Raw genomic sequence first — 12,856 nt, 5'->3', positions numbered from 1 at the left:
AGTATGACAATATATCAATACTTGTCAACCAATTACCAAGCAAAGCTTAATTTTGTTCAGTCTGTGGTGTAAAAAGAGAGCATTAGCAATTAAAGAAAAAACACTTAAGCAAAACATTGTCAGGTCAAAGTATCTGAATAATTTTTGGTCCCAGATTTGTATCAATTTTACTTGTAGTCCACTGTATGAAGAATTTTTGGGTATAATACGTCACAAAAAATAAAAAAATAATATCTGGTGTGTAATAATTTTTGGTTTAACTGTAAATGTAGGTTACAGTTTATATGGCCCACTTTTATAAAACCTATAAACTAGAAAGTTTATTAAATGTCCTAAGACAAAGTGAAAGAGACGACATGGACACTTTAACATGAGGGTGAGTAAATAATATTCACTGGAGTTGACCAGTTTTGGAAATTCTGTTATTCTAAACTTTTTTTCTATGGAACAAATGTCTATAAAATGAAAATGCATGAGAATAACTGGCTGTGAAGTTTAATAGCAGATTTGTTTGGTTTACGCTACTGTTCAAAAGTTTAGGTTCTATTCTGTTCTTTTCTGCTCTATTCTGTCGTAAAAGCATATAAGTAAAATAATTTTTGCATAAAGAAAATTATACTAACTACTGTTCAAAAATATGGGGGTCATTTTTTTTTAAAGAAATTTTTTAATACTTTCATTCAGCAAGGAAATATTAGATTGATCACTGATCAGTAACGGCAATAATAATGTTGCGAAAGATTTATATTTCAAATAAATGTTGTTTCTCTGAGATTCTTGTAAAGAAAAAGTATCATTGTTCTCAACAGTGATAATAAGCAGCGAATCAGCATATTAGAATGATTTCTGAACAACCATGGAGTAATGATATTGAAAATTCAGCTTTGCATCACAGGAATAAGTTACGTTTTAAAATGTATTTACATAGGAAAGAGTTATTTTTATCTAGCACATGTTAAAATAGTTTAAAAAGTAGTAAAAATGGTAACTCTTTAATTTTAATTGCAAAAAAGGCATATAATAGTAGTATTGTTTCTTGTTACTAGTCAAAATATCTAAAAATTCTCAAACCAAGATGTATTTACTAGAAGTACAATTTTCTGCCAGTGGGGTAAGAAAAATAATCTTGTTTAAGAGTTTTTTTTTTTTAATACTCCACTGGCTAATCATTGTACTTGTTTTAAGCAAAATTTCACTTAATTCAGATTTTTCTCCCCAGGAAAGTAGACCAAATATCTTACATCATTTTGCTTATCTAGTAAATGCATCCTTGAATTTTTAGATATTTTGACTTGAAACACGACAAAAATACTAAGTAAAATAAGCCTTTTTTTGCAGTGTTGGTTGTGTCTTTTCTCAACTACTACTCACAATGCCATAGAAGAACCTTTTTTGTTTAAATAGTTCTATAAGGAACCTTTAACATCTGAAGAAGGTTCTTTGTGGCGAAAAAAGGTTCTTCAGTTTATAAAAAAGGTAAGAAATAGATGGTTCTTTAAAGAACATTTGACTGAATGGTTCCTTGTGGAACAAAAAATGGTGGGAATCTTTTAAAGCACCTTTATTTTTAAGAGTGTAGGAGGGTCAGGACTGCCAGTGATGGTAATTCAGAACAATATGAGCATGAAGCTGTTCTAGATTAACAGTACATACTCAGGGTATCCGCGGGGTTTTAAAAAGTATTAAAAAGTGATAAATCAAAATTGTCAAATTTAAGGCCTTTAAAAGTATTAAATGTGGTCTCAAAGATATTATTTTTTCCAAATTAGGTATTATTTTTTCAGACTATCAGGTGTCCTATTCTGATTGAAATTCTATCTGCGTTCGCGTTAGTTCGTTTAAATATGGACCTCCTCTGCGACTGTCAATCATTCTCCATTCAGTAACGTTATCACTGATCATGACCAGTGAACGTTATTCAAACAGCGCGCGCACCTCTTCCGGTTACAGCAGGATGCACGGTAAAACTCTCCAATATGATATATTCACATTAAAATGCTTGATCTGTAGAGAAAAGGCTGTGGATTTGCATAAAATGACTTTATTTTGTTGGAGTTTGTTGCTGTTTTAAACGACTCGCTACCGTGTGCCTGTCACAAACACACAAGGACTATGAATCGGCATCAAACGCACAATAACTGGAATTTAAAACTCTTGAAGAAACAATTGATAAATAAACTGTTGGACAGATATACACTAGGATTTGTGCGCTCGACATTTCTTCGCTTCGTGCCGTGAACTTTTAAATGCGCACTGGCTGTGTCTCCATGTTGCTTTGAGCACATCATTCTGCAGCCGCGATGCGCATATGCGCTTTGTGCGCTCTGTTTTGAAGCGTTTCATATTATCATGGTTTTGCGCACTGAAAGATGCACAGCCTTTTCTCTACAGATCAAGCATTTTAATGTGAATATATCATAATGGAGAATCAGCAACTTGCAGTGAATGCCAGCCAGTGTGCTGGAACTATCCATTCTCTCCATTGCACATTTTATGTAGTTTGTTTTATTTTTATTTACTAAGTGAAATAAATATGTGCAATATGTTGTCAACGTCAGTCTCTAAATCTATTCTTTTTTTGTATGTTATATATGTCAAAATCTGTGTAAATAATGGAAAGGTCGCTGATTAACACTTGGAATTCAGTGTCGTGATGGTTTTAAAAAAAATTCTGAAGGTAGTAAAAAAGGTATTAAAAAGTAGTAAATTTAACTTAAGGATTGCTGTATATACCCTGATACTGTAGAATATGTTTTTGGGGATTTGTTTGTGGCTGAAATTATTTGTAGTGTTTACAGTCTGCATGTGTTTGTGTAACTTTTGACACTCAACACTCTTAAAAATAAAGGTGCTTTAAAAGGTTCTTCACAGCGATGCCACAGAAGAACCATTTAGTCAAAAGTTCTTTAAAGAACCATCTCTTTCTTACCTTTTTAGAATCTGAAGAACCTTCTTTCGCCACAAAGAACCTTCCATGAAGCAAAAAGGTTATTCTATAGCATCGTGAAGCACCTTTATTTTTAAGAGTGAAGTCATTACAAACAAATGACTTTCTTCCCTACATGAAGCACAAAAGGAGACATTTTGAAAAACATTGCATCTGCACTGTTCTCCAAGCTCCAAAATGACAAAAACGTGATTCTTTTGAAATAGCAACACCAGCCTGGGCTTCTTTCATAATCATAGTGAATTCAAACGGTAGCTGTTGCTCATCTCGCCGGGAATCTCCAACACTCTTCGAGACTGAAAGACTTGTGGACATGAGAGCACTTTTGCTCGTCGGTGAGCTCAAACAGGACTTGGGATGCTGCACGCCATGTGAAACACAACCTACTGTACACATTTTCCAGCCTTGTTCATGGGTTTGGGCCTATGTTTATCCTGTGTGTGTATGTGTGTGTCGTCAGCTAGCAGGAATGTGTGTGCACCGCCAATACTAAGATGGCTGCCAAAGACTAAAATGGCTGCCAGGACTCCAGAAAAAGAGAAAGAGAGAGGGAGAGAGAGGGAGAGATGCAGACAACACACTAAACGTAGAGAAAAAAGAAACCGTCTTGCTCTTTCTCCTCCGTTTAGACTGCTGCTCTTTTGTTTGTGCGAGTGTATTTGTCCTAATCTCTACACACTCTATCAAATCATGCTGGCATGAGCCAGTGTGTTCCCTTATCACCTACAGCCGCCCGATAAACACCTCCACAAACACACATGCACATGCAGCCTGCCATAAACTGGGCTGATAACGCACACTTTCATGCATATGTACTCGTTTCTCTTTTTCTCTCTCTCTCGTGTTCACACGGCTCGACGATATCTGCTCGCAGCGTTGTTGTTTCCAAGTGCCTAAACATCACTGAACAAACCAATTCGAACAGTAGTCATTGAACGTGAGCCATTTTCTGCCATTTATATGCATCTTTTCTCTGTGTCTCAATGCAGAATCTGGGCAATCAGACAATTCCAATCAACAAGGAGAACCGGACATCAAACCCCCACCAAACGGTGAGAAAAATAAATCACACGGACTTATAAACTATTACACTGCTCAAAAGTCTTTTGCCTGAACTCAAGTTACTTGATATTAACATTTTTGTATAAATTATGCATTATATTTTGATCCTCGATGCATGTGGTACTGGTCTCTTATCACAGAGTCCGGGTTCCAGTTGGGTGAGGATAGTGTTTAGTTTAGGAGTGTGAATTTGTTTTGTTTCTGCAGGACATCTGAGTTTTCAGGACTGCTTTGTGACTTCAGGGGTGTGGAACGTAGCCGAGCTGGTACGAGTGTCACAGAGTAAGTGCCAGTGTTTTCTTGAATCATCAACCCACTGCAAAAAATATCGTTTGTGTTGCCCAGTTCAAGAACAAATTGCTTATTAATGAATCAGTGGAATGTTTGGGAAACAGACTGAATCAAACAGAGGAGTCAGATAATGGTCACTGCATCATTTCAGATGACTCGCCTGCAATTATGTCTGACTCAAACTGCAAATGTGTTGCCTAATTTGTTAGGTTAGTGTATCTTAATCAATTTTGGAGTTATGTTGTAATGGTGTTCAACAAAAAGGTGACTCTGGACCACAAAACCAGTCTTAAGTCTCACGGGTATATTTGTAGCAATAGCCAAAAATACATTGTATTGGTCAAAATTATCGATTTTTCTTTAATGGCAAAAATCATTAGGATATTAAGTAAAGACCATGTTCCATGAAGATATTTAGTACATTTTCTACCGTAAATATATCAAGCTTAATTTTTGATTAGTAATATGCATGGCTAAGAACTTAATTTTGGACAGCTTTAAAGGCGATTTTCTCAATATTTAGATTTTTTTTCACCCTCAGATTCCAGATTTTGTAATATGTCAGCCAAATATTGTCCTATCGCAATAAACAATACACCAATGGAAAGCTTATTTATTCATTTTTTTTCAACATTTTTTTTAATAGTTGTAGTTTTAGTTATAGTTAATGTTAATAACCCTGCATAATAATAAAAAAGTAATACTGTTGTTTAGCAAGCTGTAAAGCTATAAAACCTAGAAAACACTAGTAAACACATATGACATTCATTTAGTATAGATTTAAATCATTGCTTAGTCCATAATTGTATGGGCTGAGTGTGATTTTTTTTTTTTTTAGCAAATTATCATTTTTGGGTGAACTGCTCCTTTAAAAAGTCTTAATTGTCATTTAAGAGGTCTTAAATTTGGGGACAGAAAAACAAAAACCGTGCGCAGCTGGTGTAGTAAATATACCAGCTGGTAAATCAGACATTTCGAAATTAGAGTCCCAGTTGTTTTGGCTATTGTTAATGTACTATTATAGATTTTATTCATATTTTAAAATTAGTTTGTATTTTATTTTGAATGTTATTTTATTTATTTTAGTTTACGTTGAAGTTAAACTAAACAAAAATGAGAAATGTTATTATTTCAGTTAATGTTTGTTTGATTTCAGGTAATGAATTTTTTTTAATGGTTGTAGTTTTAGTTTTAGTAAACGATAACCCTGGATCATAATAAAAAAGTGATACTGTTGTATAGCAAGTTATAATACCTAGGTTTGGCATTGATAGTCTGCAAAAAGAAAAAAAACTTTAGAAAACACTAGTTAACACATCTAACATTCATTTAGCATAGATTCAGTCAACTTCTTTCTCTCTGTCTTTGCATTTTATGTTTAAAATTTCAGTCTTCAACATGTTTCTCTCTTCCGCAGCCCCTGTTGCGACAGCATCAGGTCCTAATTTCTCTCTTGCGGATCTGGAAAGTCCCGGTTACTACAATATCAACCAAGTAGCACTCGGCAGACGTTCGCTTGCCTCTCCTCCATCCACAAGGTGAACAAACACACACACACATATATTCCTGCTCTTTGTGCCTGTTTCAGTCTCTCTTCAGTGGAAATCTGATCTGTCTTGCTCTCCTTTTTGTCCTTCCTCCTGTTTCCCTTTTGTCTGTCATTCTTCTTGCGCTGTAGGTCTGAGGTGGAGCTGTACGCCAGTCTTCCTCGGAGGTACTAAGTCTGTCAGAGTCGTCTGTATCTCTGCACTTTTTCTCTGTTTCTCTCTCAATCTGTCTACAGGGATATTGATTAACCCCCGGTCTCTCTGTCTCTCTCTGTAGCTCAAATAAGCGTAAGTCTATAGATGACAGTGAGATGGAGAGTCCTGTCGATGATGTTTTCTACACCAGTCGTTCTCCAGCCGGCACCAGCTCCCAGTCCAGCGGCTGGCCGAATGATGTCGATGCAGGTGAGCATCACATATACACACAAATACGCCTTTTACACTGAAATGGTGCTGATACCAAAGTCTGGACTGTCTCACTGTAGCGGTCATCTTTGAGAACTTACCTTCATTTCCACTGACTTGAGAGATGATTGAGGACTTCAGTGACTGTGCCTACAAACAAACGTAGTGTCCAAAATAGGGTTCACCCAACATATGTGACCCTGGACCACAAAAGCAGTCTTAAGCAGCACAGGTATATTGGTAGCAATAGCCAAGAATACATTGTATGGGTCAAAATTATAGATTTTTCTTTTATGCCAAAAATCATTAGGATATTACGTAAAGATCATGTTCCATGTTGATATTTTGTACATTTCCTGCTGTAAATATATCAAAACTTAATTTTTGTTCAGTGTTATGCTTTGCTAAGAACTTTAAGACAACTTTAAAGGTTTAATTTTAGATTTTTTGTTTGCTCCCTCAGTTGTATCTCAACCAAATATTGTCCTGTCCTAACAGACCAAACGTCAATGGAAAGCTTATTTATTCAGTGTAAATCTCAATAAAAAAAATTTACCCTTATGACTGGTTTTGTGGTCCAGGGTCACATATTGTATGTGAAAATCTGCATGTTTGCAAGAAAGAAATCTTATCATTAATGTTTTTTTTAATTATTTTTAATGTTACCAAAATATGAGTCCATAATTAGATGGACTGAGCTTAAATTTTCAGCGAATTATCTGTCCTAAATGGTATAAAAAAAACATCTTAATTGTAGAGGTCTTAAATTTGGGGACAGAAAAACAGAAACCATGAGCAGCTGGTTTAGTAAATATACTAGCTAGTAAATCATAGACATTTCAAAATAAAAGTGATGTATTTTGTGCCAGTTAATAATTAAAAGTCATGCGTTATGGATAACATCTGTTTGTTTTTTTATTTAGTGTAAACTTGACCGCAGGACGAAGTAAGAACAGGTTTTGAAAGTCTTAAGTTTAAAAGCTTTGCAAGAACTGTTATTGGAACAAAATGTGATGAAATAATTTAATTCTAATATTAAATATGTCAAACGAATAAATAAAAGAGATTAATTATACTGTAATAGGAGTGATTTGGCCTGACATGCTAGTGGCTTCTGATATGTGACCCTGGACCACAAAAACAGTCATAAGGGTACATTTTTAATCTGTTAGGATAGGACAATATTTGGCTGAGATGCAACTATTTAAAAATTTGGAATCTGAGGTTGCAGAAAAATCTAAATATTGACAAAATTGCCTTTAAAGTTGTCCAAAAGTTCTTAGCAATGCATTTTAACTAATCAAAAATTAAGTTTTGTATGATAATTTTGACCCATACAATTTATTGTTGGCTATTGCTACAAATGTTACCAGTGCTACTTAAGACTGGTTTTGTGGTCCAGGGTCACATATAAGACCTTCGAGAAGTGTAAGAAGGTTTTTGAGCCTAAAATTGAGCCTAATATCAGTTTCGTCAGAGGGAATGTGTGTATTGGGGCCAGACTTGGCATCAGTGTCATATCATTGCAAAAGGGATAAATTGCACAATGTTCATGATCTCAACAAAATGTTTTCCCCTTCTTCCTCTCTCCTCTCGTGTTAATGATTCCCTTCTCCAGTTGCAGTGCAGCACCATTTGACGAGTGTTCAAGAGAGGAAGATAAAACATGAGAATGATGGTGTGCAGTTTCCTTACCATGGTTAGAATACATACTACACACACTTACACATGTACACAAGTAGTGGGAGTAGACAGGTTAGCGCCAGAACAGTAGGGTCAGATGTCGACCTTGAAGCTTAACATCGTTTGTTGAAATTACATTTAATGATACTTTTCAGTGTTATTTAGAATAATATGAGAGGTTTACTGTCAACAGTGGGTGCTTTAACCTTTGGCAGTATGTTAGACACTAAACTAAATAATCGCTGTGGTCACAATCAGCTTAGAGTGTTGGAAGAGCCCAGATGGGACAGTCGAAGTCAGAGCAACATACACGCAAACAAACACTGAGAAAATGCACTACACAGGTGCACCTTCTGTCCACGCATTAGCCACACATATACACACATGTACACACACACACTCTCAGTCTGTGTTCTGGTCCCAGATGGCGCTTCCGTGTATCTACAGTAGTGAGAGACATCTGCTCTGCGTTTGTGTGTGAATGTCATAATCTGAAAGCAATGCTTTTCATTTCAAACCTTTGAGCGTTTTTAAGAAAAGGGCTTTTTAAAAACATTTTTTTCTTATGATGTCTATTTTATGAAAGTTTCAAGCACCGAAATTATTATTTCCTTGTGCACAATCATTTTTCAGCCTCTTTCTGACCCTTACACCAATGGGTCAAATGAAAACATTTCCTATGTTACAAAAGTTTCTATTTAAAAAAATGCCGTTCTTTTGAATTGAAAAGGTATCAAAAGTATCACAGTTTACATTTGTAATAATAAGAAATGTTTCTTGAGCAGCACATCAGCATATTATAGTGATCTCTGAAGGATCATGTGACACTGAAAGCTGGCGTAATGACGCTGAAAATTCAGCTTTGTGTCACATGAATAAATTACATTTTAAAATATATTCAAGTAGAAAATTTTGAATTTAAACTGTAATAATATTTCACAAAATTGCTGTTTTTACTATATTTTTGAGCAATTAAATGCAGCCTTGGTGAGCAGAAGAGACTTTTTTTTTTAAATAGAATTAAAAAATCTTACCAAAACAAATTTTAACAGGAATCTAAGTGCATTATTAAAGGAGCAGTTCACTTCCAGAACAAAAATTGACAGTAGAAAACGTGCTCACCCCCTGGTCATCCCATGTCTTTCTTTCTTCAGTCTTAAAGAAATAGTTTTTTGAGGAAAACATTTAAGGATTTCTCTCCATATAGTGGATATCTATGGTGGTGTTTGAAAATCCAAAATGCAGTTTAAATGATTGGTTATTTTCCAAAAAATAAAAATAAAAATTACACACAATTACATACTTTTTAACATCAAACACTCATCTTGTCCAGGTCTGCGTGAACTGTTTTTTCCGGTTCAAGACAGGGTATGTCGAAAAACTCCCATCTCATTTTCCTACATCGCTGTTTTACCTTTTTTTGTAAAGGGTGTTTGACTTTCTTTGCATGTTCACTTTGTAAAACTGGGTCGGTACATCTGCAGTGATTTAGGATGATTTTGAAGTTGGAGGAGAAAATGAGATGGGAGTTTTTTAACATACCCTAACTGTCTTAAACCAGAAAAACTGAGTTCACGCAGACCTAGACATGACGAGAGTTTGAGGTTAAAAAGTATATAAATTGTAATTTAAAAAATAAATAACCGATCCTTTTGCTAGATAAGACCCTTCTTGGGTGGGATCATTTAGAGCCCTTTGAAGCTGCATTTAAACTGCATTTTGGAAGTTCACACTCAGGGGCACCATAGAAGTCCATTATATGGAGTGGAATCCTAAAATGTTTTCCTCAAAAAACAAAATTCCTTTCACGACTGAAGAAAGAATGACATAAATATCTCTGATGGCAAGGGGCTGAGTACATTATCTGTACATTTTCGTTCTCGAAGTGAACTACTCCTTTAATTTCAAACATGCTGGATGTTGTCAGAGGGTCCCAAACGTCTGTAACTGTACTGTAAGTTAAGCTTAAAACTTTTGAAAATGCTTAAAAAGCTTTAAAAATGAACTAACTGGCATTCATAAAAGTTTTCGTAAATGTTTTGCACTGAGAATCTTTGAATGCATTATTTTTATAGTACATCAAATTGGTATTTCAAAAGAAGCAGGAGGCGAGAGTGTGTTGTGTGCATGTGTACACGTTTTGTGATAAATATACATATACAGACTTAACACTTTCACACGCATTTGCACACTCCCACACACACGGGTGTTCTCTCTGGCACACACGCACATACACACATGCGAGAACAAACGCACTCGAAAGTGAACTGAGAAAGGGGAATTAAGCTGAAATGGGATTTAATGCCTTGTAATGTAGAGAGGAAAAAATAGCATCAAACTGAAGTGAAGTTTAACTGTGTGTGTGTGTATGAGAAACACTGAGCAATGGGTGCCAGGAGGAGACTCTATCTGTGTGTGTGTGTTTTGGTTATCTTCCAATTATGAGCCATCCCTGCTCTGTTATCACTTTCTCCTGCAATTTCTCACCTTTTCATGTTATTTTCATCTCTCTTTCATCTTTCTGGTGATGGATTGATCCAGTTGAGGTGTTGCTAATTTAATAGTTAAGGAACACTTACAGAAGACTACAGCCGGGTGGTATGATGCTATACACATTGTGCCACGGTAGAAATGTGTCAACGTTTGTACAGCTACAGGCTATATTTGCATGGCTATTTGTGGACAGGACTGCTTTACGTTATTTACACATTAAGGGCGGCAAAGAAACATGGAGGAATGTGAAAATGCAAAGCAGAATGTGACCTAAACAAGTCAAGACGAGGAATAACTTGATTTGAGTTGTGAAGCTGAGTTTAGTTGTTTACGCTTGGCAAGCAATGTTGCAATCCGCTCACAGGTGTGTGAATATTGGATATTTCACAATGCGGTTCATCCAGTCAGATTTTAGAGTCAGAACTCACTTTTTTAATAGGAATTACACTGTTTGTAGACTTTCAATTCAAGTGTTTTGTAATGTGAAGCTGTTTTTGCACAGATAAAACTTTAAACTAAAAATCTTAGTTATATTATTTAGCTTTTAATATTCAAAATATATGACCCTGGACCGCAAAACCAGTTATAAGGGTCAATTTTTTGAAATTGAGATTTATACATCATCTTTGTTAGGATAGGACAATTTTTGGCTGAGATACAACTATTTGAAAATCTAGAATCTTAGGGTGAAAAAAAAAAAATCTAAATATTGAGAAAATTGCCGTTGAAGTTGTCCAGATGAAGTTCTTAGCAATGCATATTACTAATCAAAAATTAAGTTTTGATATATTTATGGTAGGAAATTTACAAAATATCTAAATGAAACATAATCTTTACTGAATATCCTAATGATTTTTGACAATTTTGACCCATACAATGTATTTTTGCCTATTGCTACAAATATACCCATGCTGCTTATGACTGGTTTTGTGGTCCAGGGTCACATATTAGAAATTGTCAATGAAATTCCAAATAAATAGCTAAAATAATTAAATATGGTTAAGTATCTTTGATTTCATTCACTCGAATATCCAAAAATACACATGACCAAAAAGTTATTGTTAAATTATTTTCAAAAGTTACAATTATATATAAAAAATAATAATATCACAACTTGTTGATTAAGTTCCAAAGAAATTGAGAAACACAATCAACTATGAACTTTCGTTTATTTAATTCACTAGATTATGCAGAAATTATCAAATACACTCTTAAAAATAAAGGTGCTTCACAATGCCATAGAAGAACCTTTTTTGTCTAAACGGTTCCATAAAGAACCTTTAAGTTTCACAAAAGGCTCTTTGTTGTGAAAGAAGGTTCTTCAGATTATTAAAAAGGTAAGAAAGAGATGGTTCTTTAAAGAACCTTTGACTGAATGGTTCTTTGTGGAACCAAAAATGGTTCTTCTATGGCATCACTGTGAAGAAGCTTTTAAAGCACCTTTATTTTTAAGAGTGTACAGTGGAGTTTAAAGGAGAAGTCCGGTGTGATATTGACCTAAAGTGTAATGAATCATGATACCGAGTGTGAACTTACCTTTCATAGCTCATCTCGGGTTGTCCCCTGCACTCCGAAATCTGGCACTAGTTAGCCGATGCTAACAACAGGTTGTCGTTGAGGGTGCCTCGGGCATCGGACTAGCCATGTAAATAAATCACTGTTTTACACCATTTACGAGGCACAAAGTAGCTCCACACTTCATTGGTAGACTTCCAAGGGCCCTGACATTTAAAACGAGACATTGAGAACTTTGAAAAAGCACTGGTAGTTTATTTACAAGAAGATTTATACAGACAGTACCTTGAGGAAATTTACAGTTCGCCGCCATCTTGAATTTAGTCACGATAAGTCGAGTGACGAGCAGGAAGGAAACTACAACCTGATAAGTCACGTGAGTACTCGCGTTACTTTTGGACTGGAGTTAGTGCAGACAGTTGGCAATTGCAAGGATGTTGGACGATGAAGCTACTGAGTTTTATGAAGTAGTAGTTTAGTTTCCTTCCTGCTCGTCACTCGACTTATCGTGACTAAATTCAAGATGGCGGCGAGCGGTAAATTTCCTCAAGGTACTGTCTGCATAAATCTTCTTGTAAATATTCTCAATGTCTCGTTTTAAATGTCAGGGCCCTTGGAAGTCTACCAATGAAGTGTGGAGCTACTTTGTGCCTCATAAATGGTGTGAAACAGTGATTTATTTACACGGCTAGTCCGATGCCCGAGGCACCCTCAACGACAACCTGTTGTTAGCATCGGCTAACTAGGGCCAGATTTCGGAGTGCAGGGGACAAGCCGAGATGAGCTATGAAAGGTAAGTTCACACTCGGTATCATGATTCATTACACTTTAGGTCAAAATCACACCAGACTTCTCCTTTAAAACTCTAGTTTGGGTTAAATAATCGATTCTTATCAATTCCTAAAATATAAAC

At 35.5% G+C, this 12,856-nt stretch overlaps 1 protein-coding gene across 1 annotated transcript in view; it reads left to right on the top strand.

Moving 5' to 3' along the window:
- nfixa (nuclear factor I/Xa) overlaps positions 1-12,856 on the top strand; it is a 98,905-nt gene that overhangs the window by 67,556 nt on the left and 18,493 nt on the right. Inside the window, exons 3-7 of the mRNA XM_073842841.1 lie at positions 3,937-3,999; positions 4,217-4,291; positions 5,718-5,838; positions 5,979-6,014; positions 6,125-6,252. Of these exons, the coding sequence (XP_073698942.1) occupies positions 3,937-3,999; positions 4,217-4,291; positions 5,718-5,838; positions 5,979-6,014; positions 6,125-6,252 (423 nt within the window). The remainder of the gene's footprint in view (positions 1-3,936; positions 4,000-4,216; positions 4,292-5,717; positions 5,839-5,978; positions 6,015-6,124; positions 6,253-12,856) is intronic.

The sequence above is a fragment of the Garra rufa genome, chromosome 6 (genome assembly GCF_049309525.1).
Source record: "Garra rufa chromosome 6, GarRuf1.0, whole genome shotgun sequence".
NCBI classification, from domain to species: Eukaryota; Metazoa; Chordata; class Actinopteri; order Cypriniformes; family Cyprinidae; genus Garra; species Garra rufa.
This window is presented reverse-complemented; position numbering and strand designations above follow the sequence as displayed.